This window comes from Cnephaeus nilssonii (genome assembly GCF_951640355.1).
Source record: "Cnephaeus nilssonii genome assembly, chromosome: 3".
Taxonomy (NCBI): Eukaryota; Metazoa; Chordata; class Mammalia; order Chiroptera; family Vespertilionidae; genus Cnephaeus; species Cnephaeus nilssonii.
The window spans coordinates 41,982,228-42,004,636 of record NC_137074.1 but is presented as its reverse complement, the minus strand read 5'-3'; the positions used below and the strand labels follow the sequence as shown (position 1 = coordinate 42,004,636).

Sequence of the window (22,409 nt, the reverse complement as noted above, 5' to 3'; positions counted from 1 at the left end):
GAACACCCAGCGTGTCAGCCAATGCCAGGTACTCCTCCTCATCAGCTAGCTCTTCTGAGAGCTTATTCAAAGCCCCTACCTCCCTCCCCTGTCTCATGCAATTGATGAGTTTTAGTGATGGAATGAACAAAACCATTGAGCAGGTCACACGAGGAGCTGAGCGGTAGTACAGTATGACAGTTAAGAGCTGCACTCTAGAACCAGACTGGCTCGAATCCCAGTCCTGCCACCCACTATGTCAACTTCCTGTTTCCTCATCTGTAAAATGGGAATAATAGGTCTGTGAAGATTGACTTAGTGGGGGTAAAGGACTTACAAAAGTACCTATTACACAATAAGAACTCAATAAATATTCTGTAATTATTTCCTTAGCATTGTCTTAAAAGGAAACAAGGCGAGGTTTAAAAACAAAAAGGTTCCCTTTAAATCTGTTCCTTAGGTCCCTAAGCTTCCAAGACTTTGGCCCAGAAAAAGGAGTCCTTCCTTGTTTGAGCAGAGCAGACAGCTTTATTTGCACACCATCCTCCCTAGCCTTGTCTCCACCTGCACTGTGCTGACCCCATGCCCTTAGGACTGGATTTTGGTTATGACCTTCTGGCTGGTTTCTTGGGTTTTCCCCCTCTTCTCTCTTCCAATATAATTCTCTACTTTTCCTCAAATAATTTCCCCCCAATACTCATTTCTCAAGCACTTTTATTGAGCACATGTCTATAGGCTAGGCACTGTAGTAGGTGCTGTGATGAGCTGCCCGGACCTCCTTTCAGGAATGAAGGACTTGCTGCCCTAGCTGCTAAGAGTGCTGATGGCAAAGTCCTTAGCTGTCAGTTCCTTTGGGGGAATTGTCTCAGCTGAAGAAAACTTCTTTTCTCAACTTCACATCTTGTAGCAGCCAGCATTCAACGACTGGTCAACTCAGCAGATAAAGGCCTGCCTGAGCCATTGTCTCAACTCAGGACAACTCTGCAGGACTATCCAGCTCTAGAGTGTGGGGCCGAGGCCTTCAATGCTGCTCAACGTCTCCCTCTGCTCAATCCTGGTGTTGGTCCCAGCAGCATACCCCAATAAACATCCTGCATGATTTCTTCACACTGCTTCCCAGGAAACCCAACCTGTGGCAGGCACATAAGACACAAAGACGAGCAAGCCATGGTCTGGCCTTCTAGGCTAACAAGGCAAAGTGGGATTTACAACTTTAATAATGGCAAGCAGCTTATCACGGGGGAAGCACAAAGTGCAATGAAGCCCACTTGGGAGGCAAGGTTGAAGGGAGTCCATCGCTCCAGGTTCAGGGACCCAGAGAGGCCCTTCAGCCAAGTTGTGAAACCAGCCCGCTAGCCTGCTGGGATTTCCCCAGGTTCCAACATCCAGTCTGCATGTTCAGGCTGGTGCAGACCCATAAACTGATGCTAGAGGTGTTGTTTGGCTTGCACCTGTGGGTTGGGCCAGACCCAGGCTTCCTGAGTGACTTTTACTAGAATTTTACATTCTAAAATGACAAATTAACCTGGGGCATAGCCAGCAAGGGTAAACGGCACCTTTTCCCCTATTTCATTCTAAAATTTGCCTGGAAAACAGTGAGAACTTAGCCTGACGTCAGCAGGGCAGCTCCAACCTCAGCAGTTGGAAGGACCAGCTTCCCAATGGTTGGGTTAAATGGGCTCTCCACAGTGTGAAAGGAGCGGCTACTGTGATGGGCAGTCTGTGGTGATCAGGGGGCTTCCCACTCATACATGTCCAATTTCTCTGCCCTGTGCTTTCTGGAATGGAGTCGACATTGTCTATATTTTCCCTCAAGACAACCATCTTCTGCCAGCTCCCCTCTTCTAATCTCCAGAAGTTCACCCTACCCTTAATGTAGTCTTTCTCAGCTGCTACAATTCATTCATCCCAATTCCCTGAAGGCCTGATATATAGGCCTGTATTGTCATATACAGGCCCTTCCTGTTTTGTTCCTGGAGTCATGACATTGGAAACCAACCTGAAAGAGCCCTTCTTGAGAGCCTGACAGGGCTGAACAGTCCCAGAGACTGGAAACTTAACTCTCAGGAGGCAGCCTGAGCTATTAAAATTTTTCCTTCCTTTGAACCCAAACTTGTCTACCTCTGGAATCACTCAGAAAATTTGCTTTTCCCACAATAGTCCTTCAAATCAGACTGGCCACACTTTGTGAATCATATGCATAATGTGCTTGTCAGCTAATCCTCAACACAATCCTATCAAGAAACCAGGCAGAGGTATTCAAAAAGGTTAAGTGATTCCTTACACAGCTAGTATCTCTTAGTCTGGTGACTCCTTCTATTACCAGTAATGGCACTGGGACTTGATCTTAGACCCAACTCCAATGTTCTTTGTACAAAGTCACCTACCTCCAAAAGAAGCAGATTCTGTCACAGAACCCTTCAGCTGCACTCCCACCAACTCTAAGGACTTGGGAGAACTCATATCAGGATTCACAAACTTGTGTGAGGTGAAGGGGCTGAGCCTGGCAAACAGGTAGGCACAAATCACACACCAGATGGCCCCTGACTGGCCCATCCCCAGGTCCCTCTGAGGTTGGCAGAAGCAATGGGGGCTGTGAGAAGGCTCTTAGGAGCATGAGGGGTTCACAAAGCCACAGACACAGTTAGAAGAACCTCTCCTGTGGACTTCTGAAAGGGAGTGAGAGAGGCTGAGGAGGCAGGCCTATTAGTGGCTCTTCCGCTGTTTTCATTCGTCCATCACTGCCTGTTCTGTGGTAAATCAGCAGAGACTTCCTGTCTTTCTTCTCCTTTACTCCAAAAACAGGTATCTCCCTCCCAGCTACCTGCACCATAACAACCTCACCAGCTGAGTTAACATTCCTTGGTTGAACTTTGTGACTATAATTCTCCATGAAGCCAGCAAGTTCCTTCTGTTGACTGGTTTCCTTCATCACCACGGAGAGCAACACAATGTCTCTATGTTAGTGTCTTCTGTATAGCAATTACATAGAGCAGCTGAGCCCTTGAGAAACAATATTTATAAATCATATTACCTCTGTTAAAAATCCCACCCCACGCCGAAACCGGTTTGGCTCAGTGGATAGAGCGTCGGCCTGCAGACTGAAGGGTCCCAGGTTCGATTCCGGTCAAGGGTATGTACCTTGGTTGCGGGCACAGCCCCATTGCGGGGTGTGCAGGAGGCAGCTGATCGATGTTTCTCTCTCATCGATGTTTCTAGCTCTCTATCCCTCTCTCTAGAAAATCAATAAAATATATTTTAAAAAAAAAATCCCACCCCACACTTAAGACTGCTTAATTTGAAAACAAAGTACTCTATTTCTTCCCATTAGATACCATTTTCAATTTCTTCCCAGGCCACTCTTACTAGTACATGGTTAGAGGAAAAATAAAGAAACCACCCAAGCAAAACGGGGACAAAGACAGTTTCTCTTCAGACCCTCCTGAAGGTCCTGATCAAAGAAGTAGGGTGAGCCTGGGCCAGAGACCACGGGAGAAAGCAGATGACAAACCATGTCTAAAGCTGCAGGATTACAGAATTAGTTCACTCTCTTAAGCAGTGAGGCTGAGCCCACAATACAGGGACCAGCACCACAGTGATGTAACACACTGCCCTTCATTCAAACAGCCCAGCCCACCGCAAGGTCAGGCAGGTGACCTCTGAGCCCCAGTGGCTGTAGCGATGTCTCCTTCCAGGGTCAAGGCTGGTGATGCTATAACGCCCTCCTTGTGATTGATACAAATGTCACAGGAGAATAATAAATCAGAGAGCCTACACTCCTTAACACATTGCAGCCCTGCCAGGGAACAGCAGAGATGAGGCAAGGAAGATTTAATTTACACAGCAGCCACTTGGGGCCCAGTCAGAGCTGGGGCAGTGGGGGAAGTATAACCCCAGAGGGTACCCCCCTACCCCTTCCACTTACAAGACCAGTCCTCACAGACCCTTAGATGGGGTTCCCTGGATTGTGCAGAGCATGCTCCAATCAAAAGGAGAGATTTGGGAATAAGGCTGTCCCCAAAGTCAGGGGAGGTCCGTGGCCTGGAGATGGTTGCCTACATGGTGGCCCAGGGGTCTGAGAGACCAGTCCATGTCCTGGGCATAGCCTTCAGCTTGTTGGGCCTAGAGGAAGCCCTCACGGCGGAACTGTTCCTGGAGAAGGGCACGGTACTGGTCAAATCCCCCCTCGACCCGGGTGACGCCGCCTCCTTCGCACACCCACAACTCCTGGCACACCAGCCTGATGAAGCGCTCATCGTGGGATACCAGAATCACGCCACCCTGAAAGACAGGAGACCAGAGGCACTCAGGGGGGTGGGGGGTTAAGGAGTGTTGAGGCCTGGGAAGGAGTGGGCATTATGAAGGCACACTCACCCTGAAATTGTTGAGAGCACGGCCAAGAGCCTCAATTGTCTCCATATCCAGGTGGTTTGTGGGTTCATCCAGAATGTAGAAGTTGGGGCTGGAAGGCAGAACCCAGGAAGGTGGATAGTTATGGGGAATTGGAGAAATCATGAACTCCTCTGACATAAAGACAAGAGAATCATTTTCTACTAGGCCAGAGGGGAACAGGGAGGGCAAGAATTCTAGAAAGTAAGGCCTTACCAGGGCATAGTCATCTGAGCAAAGGCTACCCGGCTCTTCTGGCCCCCAGACAAGCTGGCAACAGGGCGCACAGCCAGTTCTCCAGAGATGCCATACCGGCCCAGCTGGTGACGATACTCCTCCTCAGGCCGTCCTGGAATAGGCCCCATTCCATCATGGCCCAACTCCCTCCCTTCACCCTCTCCCCAGCCCCACCTTCAAATACCTCTGTCCTTACACTAGACTTGGGTGGGCTGCTCAGCACCTCCCCAAAGGAGGCCTAACTGTAGGCAGCAGCCCTGGGCCTTTCTCCTGAACCCCAAGCCCTAACACACCAGGAAACTTGTGTGACAGCAGCTCCACAGCACTGACGTTCAGGTCCAGCTGTTCCACGTGGTGCTGGCTGAAATAGCCAATCTTCAGATTCCTGCAGTCAGAAATGAAGGTGCAAGAGGGGATGAAAGGCAAGGACCATAAAGAGTGTAGCTACAAGTGTAGGGGTAGTTGGAGAGTGAAGGTGTGGGCCCTACCGGTGAGCATGTCTGATGCCTCGAACAGGTGTTAGGTCCCCCATAAGCAGCTTCAGCATGGTAGACTTCCCAGCCCCATTCTCCCCAACCTATAAGAAGAAACATGAGAACTTTAGAGTGTACATGTATAGGACACAGAAGGAAAGGAAAGGCGAATTGGACTTGGGTAGTCCCAATGACTCTTTCAACTAAAATGTTTTTCAGAAACTCAAAAGAAAAATGAAGGGGGTAATAATATGTAGAGAACCTAATACCTGAGTACCTAGTAAGTGCTGGGGATTTAACTCTCCCAATAATCAAGTGAGGTAGACGCTATCTCCATTTTATAGATGAGAAAACTGTTTAGTAACAAAGCTGGGAAACGGCAGAGTCAGGATCTGAAGTCTGACCCTGAAGCCTATACTCTCTCCTCTATGTTCCATGGTTTGAGAAAACTGAGAGCAGAGATGAGCAAGACAGAATACTGCTTCAAGTATTCATCAAGTACCCCATGCCAGGCTTTCTTTTCACCTCTGCAGGGCAGCCCTGTAAGGCTGGAGTATGGGGACAGTATATGTATAGCCAAGTCCTTGGCTCAGGCCGACTCCTGCCCAGTGGACCTCTTCCCCCTGCAGCCTGAGGATCTGGGCCAATCCCCAGCATGTGCTGGGGTGGGAGAGTCCCAGCTCCTGGAACAGAGAAACAACAACCATACCACACAGATGCGGGATTCAAGATCAGCAGAGACGGAGAGACGGCTGAAGATGACGTGTTTAGGATCATAGTAGAAATCCACCTCATCTAGTTGCAGAATTGGTGGTGAGAACTTCTCAAACCCATCAGGGAACCTGTGGGAGGGAAGGTGGGGATGAACAGCACTGCGGTGGCCAGAAACAAGAGCTTCCAACCAGCCCCTCTGGCCCAGCACTCACTTCATCACTACTTCCAACTCCTTGTCCACAGGTTTCAGCTCTGGCCTGAGAAAAGAGGAGGCAGTCTAGATTTATGACTTTTATTTGTCCAATCACACAAGAAATACATGCTCAGAGAAAACTTAGAAAAGCTTGTAGTCCCACCACCCAGATAACATTCTTATTTTCGAGTACAGTTTTGTACTACATAACAAGGTTAACAACAGACCGCAAACATGAGGGTGGTTCCATAAGGTTATAATGGAGCAGAAAATTCCTATCACCTAGTGGCATCAGAGCCAAGTCATAATGTCAGAGCACAATGTCTGTAGTGATGCTAGTAAAAATAAGCCTACTGCACTGCCAGTTGTATAAAATACAGCACATGTAATTACGTACAGCACATAATACTTGATAATGATAATAAATGACTACGCTACTTATGTACTTTTTGCTGTAAATATCCTGTGGCTACTGCATCTCTCTTTTTTTAATACATATTTTTATTGATTTCAGAGAGCGAGAGAGAGAGATAGAAACATCAATGATCAGAGAAAATCATTGATCAGCTGCCTCTTGCATGCCCCCTACTGGGGATCAAGCCCCCAATCCAGGCATATGCCCTTACCGGGAATTGAACTGTGACCTCCTGGTTCATGGGCTGATGCTCAACCACTGAGCAACACCAGCTGGGCTTTTCTGTAACTTTTTTATGTTTAGTTACACAAATAGTTACCATTGTTACAAATGCCTACAGTATTCAGCATAATAACATGCCATACAGACCTGTAGTCTGGGAGCAATGGGCTATAACATACTGCCTAGGTGTGTAGTAGGCTATACCATCTAGGTTTGTGCACTCTATAATGTTCGTACCATGACAAAATTGCCCAACAACAATCTCAGAATGTATCCCTGACATTAAGCAGCACATGACTGTACATTCTTCTTTTGCTTATGCTAAGCAAAAGAAGCCAGACACAAGGGTCGCATTGTATGATTCCATTTATATTAAATGTTAAGCATAAACAAATATACACAAACAGAAAGCAGATTAGTGGTTACTAGAGGCTGGGGACAAGATTAACTCTTTGAGAACAGTATAAAACTTTTAACTTTCTTGTAGGGGAGGAAGTTCAAGTTGGTTTCTAGAAAAGGGGAGGCCTATAATGAGAGGGCAAGGATGGCCTGCAAAATGAGGCAAAAATTAAGAGAACAGGAGTCAGGGCTATGGGACATTGTACTCACAGCTTCTCCAGCATCTTGAGTTTACTCTGTACTTGAGAGGCTCTGTTGGCATTGTAGCGAAACCGGTCAATGAAAACCTGCGGGTGGATGAGTGCAGGCATTGGTCAGGCTCCCTTACTCCCTGCAACTCTAATACCCATGGGATGGGGCCCTCAGTCCTGCCGGCTCCCACACCTGGATATGCTGGCGATACTGCTGCTGTGCCTCATATTCACGCTGCTGGTTGAGTAGTCGCTCCTGCTTGCTTTTGATAAAGGTCTCAAAGTCTCCCCGGTAACCATCTAGCCGCTGGCTGTGCAGGTGGATGATGTCTGTGGCTATGGCATTCAGGAAGTTTCGGTCGTGGGAGACAACCAGAATTGTGGAGGGCCACGTCTGAGGGGTCACAGGACAGCAGGCCCAGTTTGGGAGGGCAGTCAGCTCCCAGCCTCTAGGTGTTTTGGAGGCAGACTTCCCCCAAACCTACTCCGGCACCTGTAGGCACTCACCTGCAGGTAATTCTCCAGCCACAGTATGGCCCTTACATCCAGCATGTTTGTGGGTTCTGGAAAAGTGGACACATTTGGGGTTGAAGGGCTGGAGGTGTAGGAACTTGGGTGTTGCCACCTTTTCCCACCCTGAAGTTAAGGTGTCACATTTCAAACTTACCATCTAACAGCAGAAGATCTGGCCTATGGATAAGAAGAATGCAAGGCTTGAGGTTTTAGGTCAGAGATCATTGCAAACCCCTAAGTGCCAAGGCCCATCCTCCATAATATCCATATACAGGCCCAGAAGACTCACCTAGCAAACAGGGCCCGGGCCAGGGCCAGTCTCATCCTCCAGCCACCTGAGAACTCCCTAAAGAAAGACAGAGCCGCATGAGAGGGGGGTGCTCACCAGCACAGGGGCAGAGCCAACAGTAACCACAGTCAAGAATGGCAAGGGCCACTCACCGGGTGGGCTGCTGCTGCATTTTAGGGGTAAAGCCAAGTCCAGCAAGAATGACTGATGCCCTAGAAGTGAAGAACCCAGTTGGAACAGGTAACATAAGGGAAAGGTGAAATGTGAAGAAAGGGAGAATTTCAAATACCTGGCAGGTGCCTTGTCAGCCTCAATCTCCTCCAATTTGGCATAGATTTCTGCCAGCTGTGCAGCTTCTGAGCCCTCGGCCCTGGGATGGAAATGGGGGGCAGAGCAATCAGCCTGAGTAGGAGCAGTTCAAGAGGATGTCCTGCACCCCATGCTGTTGGAAAGCAGACCACTGGCTGCCTTTTTGCTGGGACAAGAACAGAGTACAGGAATGACTTGCTCACAGCATTGAGGGCCTTGGACACTGTGGAAGGGACAAGGGCTTGAGAGTGCTAGTTCTAAGCTCTCCTGCTCACTGGGATGGGCATGCGGATTTTGGACTATGACAGTATGGCAGGCACTCTGTGAAGGACAGCTGTTGCTGTCCTTCCCTAGCACGGAGCCTTCACCTGCCAGCAGCAACCTGGGCACTGAGCTCCCGCTCTCGCTGCAGGAGGTCTTCTCGTACAGTGTCACTCTCCAGCACACTCTGCAGAGCAGGGGTGTCATCTCCAGCAACCTCCTGCTCTACGTGCAGCAGGGAAATATGGGCGGGAACTCGCAGGCTCCGGGTGGCCAGCATCTTCAACAGTGTTGTCTTCCCCAGCCCGTTTCGGCCCACTAGCCCATAGCGGCGGCCCCATGCCAGGTTCACATCTGCACCAGCCAGCAGGACCCTGCAGGGGCAGCAGGAAGAAGTCAAAGGGTGCTCTAGACATCGGTGTACTGCAAGTTTAACAACAGAAACCTAACATTACTTTTAGCCCCATTTAATCTCTCCAAATTCTCTTTAATTGGAAAAAGAAAAGTATCACATCCCCCACTGCCACTCCCTCACCTATCGCCAAAAGACACGTCAAAGTTCTCAATTCGCACATCGTAGGATTTGTTCTTGCCAGATGATTCCAACCGACTCTCCTTTCTGCTGCCTGCCTGGCTGGCTGATGCCTCTTCCAAGACTCTTTTAAAAGAAGAAATGGATGGCTTTTGGCACTCCCAACCACCCTTTCATCCCAGCAGAGACTGCTCTGCTCTCTTAACCCTTTTTGCTAAACTCACAGAGGATTGCTGGTCTTGAGTGTGTCCTTCTCTGAACGTTTCTCCTGCTTTGCCTTTAGTCGAGCCTCAGCCTTCTCCAGCTTCTTTGCATTCACTGTCTAAGGGTCCAAACAAAACCATTTCACCCTAGGGTGTAGGCTGAGAGAGAGCACCTTAAGTTAACCCTCTCAATTTATCCATGACGAACAGAATTAAAGATTCAGAAATCCCCCAGAAAGATAGTCCAGTATTTAGAAACAGTCAACTCCTACCCAAACCATACACAGCCCCTCCCTTTCATCCTCCTCCTCACCGAGGACTGTTCCCTCTTCAGCAGTCCTGGAAGGTTGGTGCCACAGTCTGTAGACGAGAAGAAAAGCAGTCACCTTCTCCCTGAGGGAAGGGAAACTAATATTTTGAGTAACTAATATAAACCAGACACAAAGCTGATAAGCAACTCTAACAAGAGCATGCAGTTGGTTAGTAAGTCACACAACAGGGGGTGGGGAGTGGGTGAACCCAAGTTTGTCCAGCTCCAAAGCCCATATGCTTCATACCATTGCCAAGAGCTTGGAGAACCCTCCAACCCTACTCCCTTCATCAATGGGCTCTTTTGCCTTCAGTAAAGACATCAACTAGCTTCTACAATCTTGTCCTATGGAAAAGAGGTGCCAGGAGTTCTGAGCTCCAGGAGGCAGGTGGCTGGGGCCTTGAGGCTGAGGAAAAGGAGAGGGTAGCTAGTTCAATCTTCCCTCCTTCTCACCGTAGTTCTCCGTCATCTTTGACAACTGGATGGGGGCGTCCAGCAGCACCTGGCTGTTTCCCTGGCTCTGTGGCTCAGCCCTACACGGTAGGGACGGCAAGCGCAGAGTTAGGGGTTGAGGAAAAAGCTCTTGGGCCATCAGACCTTATTCCCTCCTGCCTCCCCTTCCCATCTCCCCACAAGCCCCCTGCCACGTACAGGCGTAGGGTGTTGTACATGCGCTGACACACGGCTCTGATGCCCGCGTCATCCTTGCTGTCCCCGGACACCTCTTGCAACAGCTCCCCCACAGCTTCCACCAGGTCGTCCACAGACTCGAAGTCCGCGCTGCCGCTGTGCAAGACGCCTGGGCGGGGCGGGGCAGGTCGAGGAAGACCCGGGGTAGGGTGGACACACAAGGAGTTTAACCCCGGAACCGCGACCCGAGTCTGGGCTCCGGACCTATCCCGCCCTCGGGACAAGAGGTCACACAGAGGCCAGGCCCAGCAGCGGCCCCGGCCCTGCCCTCCCTTAGTCTTTCCCACCCGACTTCCACTTTGGCCTCCCCAGCACGCTGATTCGGTTGGGCTCACCGGTTACGTAGTCGAAGACCTGTCCGTCAATTTCGGGAAACTCGCTCCGCAGGATTTCAGCGCAAGTCGCCATGTTACAGTCCGGCTCCCTTCCGCGCAGTCGCGGTGAGACCCCGGCCAAGGCCCACCCCTGCCCTTCCCCCGAAAGCACGTCCCTCCTTTCATGGCGCATGCGTAGTGGTGACATAAGTAAAGCGTGGATTGCGCGGAACCCGGTGGGCGGGGTCGAAAGAACCGTGCGCCAGCACCACTGTGTCTACGCCAGAGCTGCTCTCTGCGCTTGCGCAACGCCTTTTCCGCTGAAAAAGTAGCCACACGTGCGGCCCTCGCTGCCTTCTGGGAGGTGGCGTTCCGGAAGGCGGAGAACTCGAATGCCAAAGGTCCAGCGGGTGGGAACCGCCCTAAAGGCCGGCGGGTGGGTAAAGCACACTGGTCTTGCTAGGCTGCACGCCTGAGCGGGTCCATTTTGGAGCCAGCCGAGAGGTTTGCTGACTCACGCTGGTTCCTGAGCTTTCAGAAGCCCCCTGCGCAGTTCTGTGCAGCCGCGGTTATTATGTTTCCCAACCCTTATGGGCTGTTCTCTGCCTGGAAGCTCGCCTGCTCTGCTCGAGGCTTGCAGCTCAATACAAGTTCTGCCTATTCCACCACCCCAGGGCACAGCCTCACTCTGCCAAAGGGCAAGAAAGCCAGGTGGAGAAAACCAGATGGACAACACGGCCTGTGTAAATTCATTGGTATTTGTTCTCTAAGTCTACCTAAACCCAAAGCAGACTTCTCTGCGGCCTGAATCTCAGTAAATAACTCTAAAGACTACTTCCTTTCCCGGATTCTCTCATAAGTTAATGATGCTACTGCTTTACATTTAATGTGAACACTCTTCCAACCCTGCTCTAAAATTGCCACCTAAAATTACATTATTCATCCTTGTGAGGAATCAGTCAATCCTGATATTTAAAATAAAGCTATAAAAATAAAAATAAAGCTATAGAAGCTATTAAGCTTCTAGATCTAATAACCACTTTATAGGAAACACTGGGAAAGAGAAATTCTGAGGGGGAAATTATGTATTGTACAGAAATAGCTGGTTTCTTCCACATTGCAAGAGCTGAGGAGAACTTGTGGTTTATAAAATTTGTAAGAAGCATTCACCTACTACAATGGACCTTGTTTGGATCCAGATGCAAACTAAAAATTTTGTAGGACACTTGAATTAAGTATGAACACAGATTGATCAATGAATGGGCCATGAGTTGATAATTGTTGAAACTGGATGATGGGACATGAGTGTTCCATTATGTTTTGCTACTTGTTTTTTTGAAACTTTCTAGATTTTTTAGGTTCAAAAAGGCTGAAACCAAGCAAGGAAAAACTGGTGAGGGTAAATCTCCTTTATCTGCCTAAAGCTAGGAGTGAATTAGAGAAAGAATCTCTACCCTCAGGGAACTGGGGCCAGGTGGGGCTGCTGGCCCTTGAAGCTGTTTTCTTTTCAGAGGAGACAGAAGACCTGGGGTGAACACAAATTAGGATTAGGGACTGGATGGCCTTGGAGGGGCCTAACAATTGAGACCAAGACAAGGGAAGAAGTCTTGAGAGGTCAAAACAGAAAACTGTACTCAAAGCAGGCAGTGTAAGACATGGGAAGAGCAGTCCCACCAGTTCCCAACCCCCCCTGCATCAACACAGCCAGCTACTTCACTCTACAGTTTATTGGGTCTATAACTGGACAAAGTCACAGGTGTACAAAATGAAGCTCACACTATCCCAAAGCAGAATAGGGATTGAGGGCTAGGGATCCATTACTAGCTGTTGGGGGAGCTCTGAGGTGAAGGGCAACCAACCCTCCCACTTGAGAGATGTGGCCACAGGGGAGGGGAGAAGCCCACCTGACTTTGGTCACAGAACTCATCGAGCCTGGCATTGGGCCAGGACAGACAGATGGATGGAGAAGCAGGAGCCCCAGAAACCACCTTGCCCAGGGAGCCCAGGGACAGCTCCACCAGTCCTACTTGCGATGTGGTTGGTCCAGACCTAGACTCAGGGGCTGGTGCAAAGGAAAGGCAGCAAAGCAGGAGGGAGGAGACACTGATGTGTGGTGGCTGGGGCACTTGGACTTGTGGAAGAGGGTGGGTGGGTGGGGAGGCGGGCTAGCTGCCACTAGGCAGCTAGCAGCGTGTCTCATAAATGCCACTTCGGCCAATGTAGCGCACCCATTTGATGACATCATGGTCGCTGTAGTTCAGCTTCGGTTCAAACACCTTCAAGTAGCGCACCTTGAGGCCAGAGGGTGCGAATGGCACCTGGGCAAGGGACAGCTCCAGTTAGGAATGTGGCCTTCCAGTCAATCTCTCTCTTCTGGGAAGTTCTGTGGCCCCGCCCTACCTTTATCTCTTTTACTACAGGTGATTGAACGATTAGTGTCCTGAAAGAAGTTGGGGTAGTGAGGGGGTCCTCCAAAAGGTTACTAAAGAATAAAGCATATCCAAGAGTAACCAGTAATCATTTGGGTTTGAAGTCAGGCCCTGCCTGTGATAACTTGAATCAATTCTTTTAATCTGCAGAAAGCAGCAACCAAAGACCTGACTTAGAACATCTCAATATTATGGACTTAAAAAATAAGGTGGAGAAAATTGTATGTCTAACATAATTTGCACAAAGCAAAGTCAGCTCATTTTCCTGTCTGTAAGTAAACTTTGTGTCTTATTTGGCATTCCAGCAATCTAAAGCTTTCCAAAGAATTATCTTACAAGAAGCCAAAAGAAGGTAAAGATTTTGGTTAGTGTGAATAGCAATTTCTAGTTGGAAGCCTGAAAGGGGAAGAAATGGATCTATGAATTAAAGTCACTTCCCTTCTCAAGGCCTCGTTTGCTAATCTGCAGGTAGTAGGTATAGAGGTTGATATGAATGACTTCCAAGATCTTTCCCAGCATACCCTGCTATGGCTCTAGGCCCCTCTTCCGCCATACCTCAAAGTTCATGGAAATGGGGGGTCGAGCCCACTTCTTCTTGTCATTGGTGGGCAGCAGCTCAATCTCTGCGCTGATCTGCGATTCCTTCATCCCTGCCATGCGCTTGATCCTAGGAACACAGTAGCAATGGGCAGCAAGTGCCGCTGGAAGCTTGGAGGAATTTCGAAAGGGGTGGGAGGAAAGAACCCAGGAGCTTGTGGGAGGTGCTAGGACAAGAAAATGCAGTGAGGACCTGGATTACCACTTGCTATGGAACCTTGGGTCTGCTATTCCTTTAGCACTGTGGGCTGCAGTTTCTGCTGAGATAGATGGTCATGCCATCCCTTACTGTTTACTTCACAGACATGGGAAAATGTTAAAGCATCCTGATAAATAAATGTAGGCATGCACCCAAGTGCAAACAGGTGGCACACTCACATAGGTATAGGGTGAGAGCAAATAGAAGCTCCTGGAGAAGCAAATAGGCAGTCCACTCCCTCCCCGAAAAACACACATACACACTCAGAGGACGAACAGTAAAACGGAATGAGGGTACATCGAGGCTTCTTAAGCCCTGTTGTGGCCTCATGAAGAAAAGACTCACTTCCACACGATGGCGTTCTCACTGGCCTTGTACTTGGCCTTCCCCTTCATGCAGATCACCTGCACCCCACTTGTGTTCAATGGGGTTGGGATCCTCACCTAGAAGTAACACACCTGTCAGGAAGCTCTGTCAAGCCCTGACATCAGCTGCCTTTATTCCTGAAGACAAGTGCTTCTTCCTCCCCAAGTCCCTGTCCTCACCTCAATCTTCTGAGCCAGTAGTGAGGGCTTGAAGTTGGACTTGATGACCACCTTGACCTCAAGCTTGGTGCGCCCCACTTCCCGCACCAGTGGGATCACCCGGAAAGGAAGGATGATGTCCTTGGTGGTGCGATACCTTTAGGAGTAGAGAGCAAGGTTGGCATAGCAGAGTCTGTCCTCTTTCCTCTCCCCACTTTTTGCCCTTGCCTCCTCACATCCCAGTGGCACCTCATGAGCTCAAACTCTCCATCTGGTGGGATGAAGCTGATGCTGCGTTCAGAGTCAAACTTGCTGAGTCGCACACACTGGTGGAAGGTGCAGTCATCGATGGCAATTGATTGCTTCCCGCTGCAAGAAGGGGCTCAAAGTGTCATCGGTACAGGAGAGTGGAAGGAGAGATTTAGGCTGGGAGGCTGCCCCACCCACAAAGGCGGTCAGAGCCTGGGTGAGGTTCCCACTATACACTATCAAAAGCTATCAGGAAAGGAAGACCTATGTAATACCTTCAACAATAAAGATTAGGAAAAATAAAAACTGTCCCAATACAGTTTTCTGACTTAAGGGTCCCTGCCCCAGAATTAGGGATCAGTGGGAGCTTTGCAAGCTCATCATCTCTTGAGAGCTCAGCTGCTTAGGACCTAGAGGTTTCAGGTACACTGGGCAGAGGCCAGCAGTATATACAGAAAAGCCTTGGTTCTGGGGACCAAGTAAAGGGGCTTACTCTCTGAGTAGGACGAGGGCAATTCCCTCTTCTCTCTTAAGCACAGATGTCAAGAGCAACTAGCCAAGTACATCCTTGGGAAGAGGGAGTTTATATTACTGCAGAAATGATGTCCAGAAAGAATTTGTGATTCACCAGGCTCCCCTCAACCCTCCAATTTCCACCCTCTCCCACCAGCTCCCCTGCCTCAGGCACCTCTTGCTTGTTTCATCAGCTGTGCCTTTGCCCTGCTTCTCAATTACAATCTTGTCATTCATCCCAAACTTGCACTCAGGCATGCCACTCAGGTAGCTCTTCATCACCACCCGCCCTGACACATGGGCGCTCAGCACCTGCCCTGGTGATGGACAGACAAATGGAGAAGCTGAGTCAGGACCAGGACCTTACCCCAGCCCCCCGCCAGCTTTATCATGAGAGGGCTCTCACCCTGTGGGGACATGAGGAGGTTCACACTCTCTAGCACATCCAGGAAGAGCTCGTTCCGGCGATACTTGATGCCCTCCCGCCGCCAACCAATCTGCCCAGTCACCTGGCTGGTGATCTGGGATTGTTCCTCTTTTGTCTACATGGAAATAGAGAAAAACAGCAATGGCCTCACTCCTCTCCACTTTTAATCATCCTGTCTCTATCCCCACTCCATCCTCATCCCTTTCCTTCTAGGCCCCGCCCTGAAACCCATCTTCCCCCAGAGGCCCAGTGGGGCAGGACCTGAAGAAAGGGAGCAAAGCTGCAAGGGTAGAAGTTGAGGGAATACCTTACCTGATGCTGGAGGCCACAGGGCCAATGTGGAGCCCACAGGAAGCCGTAGGGTAGCGCAGATGGGAAGAGACAGGCAGAAAAGAAGGCTATGAGGCCTGGATCCTAGAGGAGGGTCCAAACTCTCTCCTCCTGAGGAACCAAGGCCTCCAGAGCAACCCCCATTCTTCCTTCCCCCAGTGCAAAAGGAAACTGCTTGATCTGTATTCCCAGTAACAGAGATGCTGAGTCAGTTGCACCTCGGTTGGGAGAGGGCCACATGGGAAAATAAGCCTGCAGTCATGGCAGAAAGATCAGACCAGCACTTCCTGTTAGAGGCAGCTTCATGAGTCAGCATTGACAAGGCTCAGGGGCCAGCTGGGATGAAGGGGTTGGGCTCCACCCGGACTGTAGCTGTATAATTCCAATACCTGGCTCTTGATGCCCTGCTGGGTAATGAAGGTTTTCAGTGCGCCTGTCTCCGAGTTCTGTGGATAGCCAAAGTCCAGGATCTCTGCAAAAGGAAGGGAACCATCAGATCCTGGAGAAAGCTGAAGGCTCTTTCATTCCTGTCCCTTCCTTGGCCTAGGCATGTCTAGCCAGCACAGCCCCAGAAGAGTGTGGGATCACCTGCAGTAAAGTCTTCTAGCTTTGTAGTATTTACTCTGGGATGTATGCTTTATAAGAAAATGTCAGATTCTGCCCTGGCTGGTGTGGCTCAGTTGGTAGAGCATCATCCTGTGCACCAAAAGGTCCCTGGTTCAATTCCTGGTCAGGGCACATGCCCAGGTTCTGGGTTCAGTCCCTGGGGTTGGGATGCATATGGGAGGCTACCAATCAATGTTTTTTTCTCACATTTATTTTTCTCTCTCTCTCTCCTCCCTTCCTCTCTCTAAAATGTCAGATTTTATCAAATGGAGAAAATCAGTAGAAGCGTCATGTGGTCAGTGGGTGAGAGGTCAAGAAGCACTGAGCCTTAGAAAACAGAGAGATGTTGGGAAGGTGGAATGACTCTGTTCACTTAAATCATACCCTACAGAGGAGCCAAGATAACAATGCAATGCACTTGAGGGGCCTGTAAGACCTCACCCTCCTCCAGGCTCTGAGGCACGTGTTGAGATGGAAAGCTGGGAGGACAGTCATGAACTAAGGCCCAAACCACAAAGGTAAGAGGGTGCAAAGTGCTTACTGCAGGAGTCCCAGCCACCAAATCCCAGTCAGGTTCTCAGCCCCCTGAAAGACCTCCTCTACGCACTAGCGCCTATTTCTGTGTTCTACTTCAGAGCAGACTTTAGGTCTGGATTTGGACTCAAAAGACCACATAGTCAGGGCTCAAAAGACCACATAGTTAGGGAAGGAAGTTCAGAAGCCACTGGAGCTTCAGACCTGCTCCCACCTCGAGGCCAGGCCCCATCAGGTTCATCCCCACCCTAGGCCCACCACTCCGCCAGTCTCACCATCCAGCAGCTCATATATGAGCACAAAATTGTTCTTGATGTTCTCCTCGCTGATCTTGCCAAAGTAGGCAGCCATTACGTCACACATCTTATAGAGGAATTCGAAGACCATGGCAGCATTGACATTCTGCTTGGTGACAGCTGCCAGCCAGATGTTAGACCGCTTAACATGGAAGAAACTGGTGCGAGCGATGTTGGTGACGGGGCTGCGCACCTGTTGCCGGGCATGGATGACATTGACCCGAAAAGCGTCCACCGCATTCCTCCTGAGGAAAAAGGGTAGACGGGCTGCTCAGCACTCAGGCAAACCTCACTCTACAGGGATCAATCACAGCTACTAACAGCATCCCCACTTCACTGCTGAATTCTGACACATACTCTAAAGTGCCATGATAGGAAGACAGATGTAACCTGAATAAAGTGAGGTCCATCAAGTTTAGGGATGCCCCCAATTTCCCAGCTGCCCTTCTCTAGCTTCTCAGTGAGCTCCAGGCCCACATGAGAAAGAGACCCAGTCTTCCCACTAGTAATCCCACCAGTGGGGAAGGCTGGCTCCCCCACAAGTTAGACAAAGCCAGCGTGACTTCAGAGAAGGCTCCAATCTACTGAGGGAGAAGCACCAAGGACCTGTGGAGCTGGGCCACCCATTTCTGTCTGGGATCCAATTCCAGGGCAAGCTCAGGGAATGAAAAAGGATGAAGAAAACAAGGATGGGGGGCAGGACACCCCACCCTCCGGTACCTGGGCGGCAGCTTAACAGGCTGCTTACCTATTGCTACAGCAGCCAATGAGATGGGATGAGAGAAATGACGCCAGCAAGAAGAGGAGAGTGACAGCAACGAGAGAGAGGGTTAGACACACAACACACTGGGGTAGGCAGCACACACCATGAGGTAAAAACAGACAAGTAACAGGCAAGGGGTGGAGAGCACAGCAAAGCATGCAAGATGGGGTATGCCCTGGCCTTAGCTTAACCAGGTCCATGCAGGGCCGGAGCAGGGTGCGGATGGTGTAGCCAGCAGGCTCAGGCAATCCAGGTGTTGCCACATCTTTAGCTCATGCCCCACCACCAGCCAATGGACAAATAGTCACAAAGGCCACTCCAGTCCATCAGCCTGGGAGCCAAAAGCCAACGAGCTGGGGCACTGCAGCAAGCCCATTCTTTGACTGTCTATCCCAAGATCTTTGAGGAAGAAAAACAGGCCTAAGAACAATGAACCAGAGGAGCCTAACCTCATTAGAGCTGCTCACTCAGGAAAGAACAGTAGCGTGCAGGATGGGGCAGAATGAGAAGGAAGGCTGTGCCCACTTGTTAAGGTCTGTGGGACCCAGAACAAGAAGCTATTCTGGGTCTACTCTGATAGGCCAGAAAGGGCAGCATGGCCTCCCTGACCTTCTGCCTTTCCTTCAGTGACCCAGGGAGGGCCTCAGTGCTCGCAATCTCTCCTCCAAGAATGGCCCAGAGGAACTGAAAACAGCCAAGTCAGCAGCCTGCCTCTTTCTGAGAAAGGGAGTGGAAGAGGATTTGGCTGCCTGGAGAGGCTTTCAAAAGAATCCAGTGAAGACTCGAATCATGAGAAGGGCTTTTGAAGGCAAGACTTAGATGGATTAGTACCTCCAGCCTGGCCACTAACTCCACCCAGGAGACAGGTCTCCCTCCTCCTCAAAGGAGGAATCAACCAGCCCAGGCAAAAGCACTCATCCCAGCAACCAGGTCTGTCACTAAGGGAAACAGGAGGCAGTAAAGGCAGCAGTTCCTAAGACGGCGAGGGCCACGTCAGAATTCAGCAGGCAGAATTCCACCTGGGGGCCAGCAACTGGTAGCCAGGCCAATACTACCAGACCTCATGGGAGCCAGGCTGTACATGCTTAGCTTCCATGATGCAGCAGGGGGAGGGGGAGGGAGGGGTCCAAGTCAAGTGACTGATAGGAACAGACCTAATCCTGCATGCTGGGGAGGAGGGATGGAAGGTGGGGCGCAGCTGGTTCAGCCAGGGGACTCACCCGATGTCATCTCGGTAGACCCGGGAGATGAGCACCTCCCCCTTGTGATTATAGATGAATAAGCCTCCAATCATGGCGGCAGCTCAGTCTCCACAGCCCATCGCTCTGAGAACAGACCTAGGACAGGCAGAGGCAGGGTAAGGGAAGGCCTCAGAACCCCTGCCCACATCCACTGTGGGGCTGTGCAGGTCACAATGGTTTTTTTTTTTTTCCCTGACTCAACCCTCCAGCAAGTGACCCTGCAGCCCTTGCAGGCATGCTCCTCCCCTTAGCCAGGCTCCAGTTCCTGTTTATCCCACACTGGACGGGAGAAAGAAATGGTGAGGGACTTGGGCCCAGGATACTAAGGCCATTTTGATCCTCCCTTTTCTGGGGCTGAGCCCAGAGAGTAGCCCCTCCCCCTCTTCACAGAACTGAGCTCAGCGAGGATCCTTTTCCGCCCCTTCCTGTGCAGCCTCTCACACAGGCTCTCACCAGGGAGTCCACGGGAAGGCCTGCCTGTGGCTGCAGGAATGGTGGCAGGAATTACTCCCGTGGGTTCAGGCCTGGGGCTCAGGGACGGCTGTAGGAGCACCAAGTCTCAGTCTCCACAGCCCTTCGGAGAAGGGGCAGGGCCTGAATCTCTGGCTAATTCACCGAAATCTAAACATTCCAGGGAAGGGTGTGGGGGGGGGGGGAGGGGGAGGAGGAAAGGAGGCCTTAGGCCCTGACTTAGATCCCCAAGTGTGGCTCCAACCTCCCCCAGGCAGTCAGATAAGCAGGCAAAAGAGCAGAGTAGAAAGGTCCCAGCCCTGACAGACTACACTTACACGACCCAAGCTGCTTAGTAGTTATTTTTGGCAACCACCCCTCCTTTCAAAAAGGGAGGCTCCCTCTCAGCTCCCAAGTACAATAAGGGGGGGGGGGGGGGGGGGTGAGGCGGGGGCGGGATGCAGGTACATAAAGTTAAGAGATCCTTCCAGTGGAAATTCTGTGATTCCAGACCCACTTCTGGCCTGGGTGCCTACCTGTGAGGGGCAGGATGCCCCAACTATCCAAATTATTTGGGTCAAACTAACGTAGACCGTTTGCAAGGGCAAAAAAGGGTTCGTTTAGTTCTAGATTTCCTGGATTAGCCCTGGTATTAATTTCACAGGGGTATAATTTAGCAGACTTTTCTAAACTGTAAAATAAAGCCTATTACTATGGCCACCAAGGTCTCCCAGACTCAGTGAGAGGTCTCTGAAGGTGTTGGGCACAACCCATGCCTCAGTCCCTAAGGGTCCAGGAGAGGAAAGGCAAGATGGAGGTAGAGCCTGGGCAAAGAACCAAGTTCACAGGTACCAAGGCTTCGGGGGGGAGCTGGGGCCCCAGACGGGGACGGAATATTGACCTAAGCGGGAAGCCTGGCGGCGGCGGCGGCGGGCAGAACACTCAGGTGAGCCCACAGCAGCAGCGGGGCTGGTGTGGATCAGGCCAGGGAAGGAGTTTCAGGGTGGCAAAGGTCAGGGCTTTGAAGAGGAAAAACGGCAGGGGGGGCCTGGCAGTGGTGAACAGAGGACGCTGGGGAGACGGAGCCTGCTCTGGGGTTCAGGTGTAGAGGCAGGAGGGGATGGTGGGCTTTTGCCCTGGGAAGGAAGACATCGCGGGAAAAGATGGTTCCACGGGGTGCGGCGCTGTCACAGGCCTGAGGAATAAGAGCCTCAGGCTGTCACTCAGCGGGGAGGAGGGGGGTGGGAGGCTTGTCACGGTCCAAGGAGGCGGCCCAGGGGGTGTCACTGTCCTAGGAGATGGGGAGACAGTCCAGGGGCCGAGGGGAGGCGTCGAGGGGTAGGGGTGCTGTCACCATCCCAGGGAGGGGGCGCCGCGCGGGGTCCCTGCCCTGGGAGGATTCTAGGAGGTCTCCCTCTCCAGGAAGGCGCCGGGCGGGTCAGGTGGAGGGCGCGCTCCCCGCCCGTCCTGCAACCGCGCCCCGGGCGTCTCCACCCGCCGTCAGCTCCTCTGGGATCTAAAAGGCTGAGGCCACTCCCGGGTGTGGGCAGCTTCCCGCCTACCCTGTGCAGGGAAGGGCAAAGCTGCAGTTGGGCAGGCGTCCTCCTTCCTCCCGTGAGGCCTGATCCCGAGCTCACCTGGTGTCCGCGGCCCGCTGCTCCGCCCGCCCGGCCACTCTCCGGATCCCAAGATGTCCGCCCGCCCCCTGCTCGCCTGCCCGCTGCCTCTGCTTTCACTGCAGTGCCGCGGCCCCGCCCCGGCCTCGGCTGCGCCTGCGCCTGCGCGTCGGGCTCCCGCACGGACTACAAATCCCATCAGGTCCTCGGGCTTTCTCGCTTACAATTTTAAGCTCTCTAGATTTAGCAAAACTACAACTACCGACTGACTTCGAGAACCTTCGAACGGGAGAGTAGTAGGAGTTCCTTGGGGGTGGGCTAGGAGTGGCCTTATCCAGCCTTAGCCGAAAGGCACATCCCAGCCTATCCGATTCCGCTCACGTCCTTTCCCCCCCCCCCCCACTGAGCATTCTGGGAATTGTAGTCTCTGAAGTCCCTCCAGTTCCTATTTCAGTGTTTCGGAGAGCCTCCGAGGATTACTACCATTAGAAGTCCATCTGTTAAGTCTTGGATCGTTGTAGGCCTTTAGTGTCTCCAGAGTCCGAGGACTGGCTGTCCTCACTACTTTCCATACAACACACGACTTGGCAGTAGAAGTGTTTGTGCTGAATTTACTGCTTTCTAACACCACCCCTGACTCTCCCAAATTTTAATTTTTCATTGTATATATTTGCCAGACATAAGCCTTTCTCCAGGGATCAAGACCCAAGGAAGGGAACAGGGAGTGAAGAGGCAAATACTTGGAAGAAACTAGATAAAGCTTTTCAAGACTATGTCCATGTTCCTACTTCTTCTATACCTATGTTGCTGTCAGTTCCTCAAGGCCAGAACATGTGTGCCTTCTAGTGAGAGGCAGATATGTTGTTTAGAAAACCATTGGTGAATTTAATTTAATTGGACATGGGATTTGAAATTCCCTCTCTGAACAGAGTTAATCTTCACATCCAAGCTGAGAAGACAGAGCCAACCCTCAGACATGAAAGGCATGCCTGGCTCTTGCAG

At 51.0% G+C, this 22,409-nt stretch overlaps 2 protein-coding genes across 3 annotated transcripts; both read right to left on the bottom strand.

Annotated features, from left to right (window-relative positions):
* Positions 1–484: 484 nt before the first annotated feature.
* Positions 485–12,192, bottom strand: ABCF3 (ATP binding cassette subfamily F member 3). The gene is made up of 21 exons (XM_079765294.1): positions 10,655–12,192; positions 10,281–10,428; positions 10,083–10,162; positions 9,633–9,679; positions 9,341–9,438; positions 9,120–9,242; positions 8,692–8,958; positions 8,304–8,384; positions 8,167–8,226; positions 8,015–8,071; positions 7,880–7,902; positions 7,720–7,775; positions 7,406–7,606; positions 7,232–7,308; positions 6,005–6,049; positions 5,788–5,920; positions 5,094–5,182; positions 4,899–4,990; positions 4,585–4,717; positions 4,354–4,441; positions 485–4,260 (listed from the first exon to the last, which is right to left on the bottom strand). The coding sequence occupies exons 1-21, from the start codon at positions 10,839–10,841 to the stop codon at positions 4,102–4,104; spliced, it is 2,244 nt and encodes a 747-aa protein (XP_079621420.1). The 5' UTR covers positions 10,842–12,192; the 3' UTR covers positions 485–4,101.
* A 153-nt stretch (positions 12,193–12,345) lies between these two features.
* Positions 12,346–21,542, bottom strand: AP2M1 (adaptor related protein complex 2 subunit mu 1). 2 transcript variants are annotated; one of them, XM_079765367.1, is made up of 12 exons: positions 21,429–21,443; positions 20,693–20,810; positions 19,321–19,437; positions 17,317–17,582; positions 16,291–16,373; positions 15,551–15,686; positions 15,320–15,461; positions 14,632–14,751; positions 14,404–14,539; positions 14,204–14,301; positions 13,618–13,729; positions 12,346–12,951 (listed from the first exon to the last, which is right to left on the bottom strand). In XM_079765367.1, the coding sequence occupies exons 3-12, from the start codon at positions 19,392–19,394 to the stop codon at positions 12,817–12,819; spliced, it is 1,302 nt and encodes a 433-aa protein (XP_079621493.1). In that variant the 5' UTR covers positions 19,395–19,437; positions 20,693–20,810; positions 21,429–21,443; the 3' UTR covers positions 12,346–12,816. The 2 variants fall into 2 exon arrangements, with proteins under 2 accessions (XP_079621493.1, XP_079621492.1); XM_079765366.1 differs by lacking the exon at positions 20,693–20,810 and having other exon boundaries at positions 21,429–21,542.
* Positions 21,543–22,409: the final 867 nt, after the last annotated feature.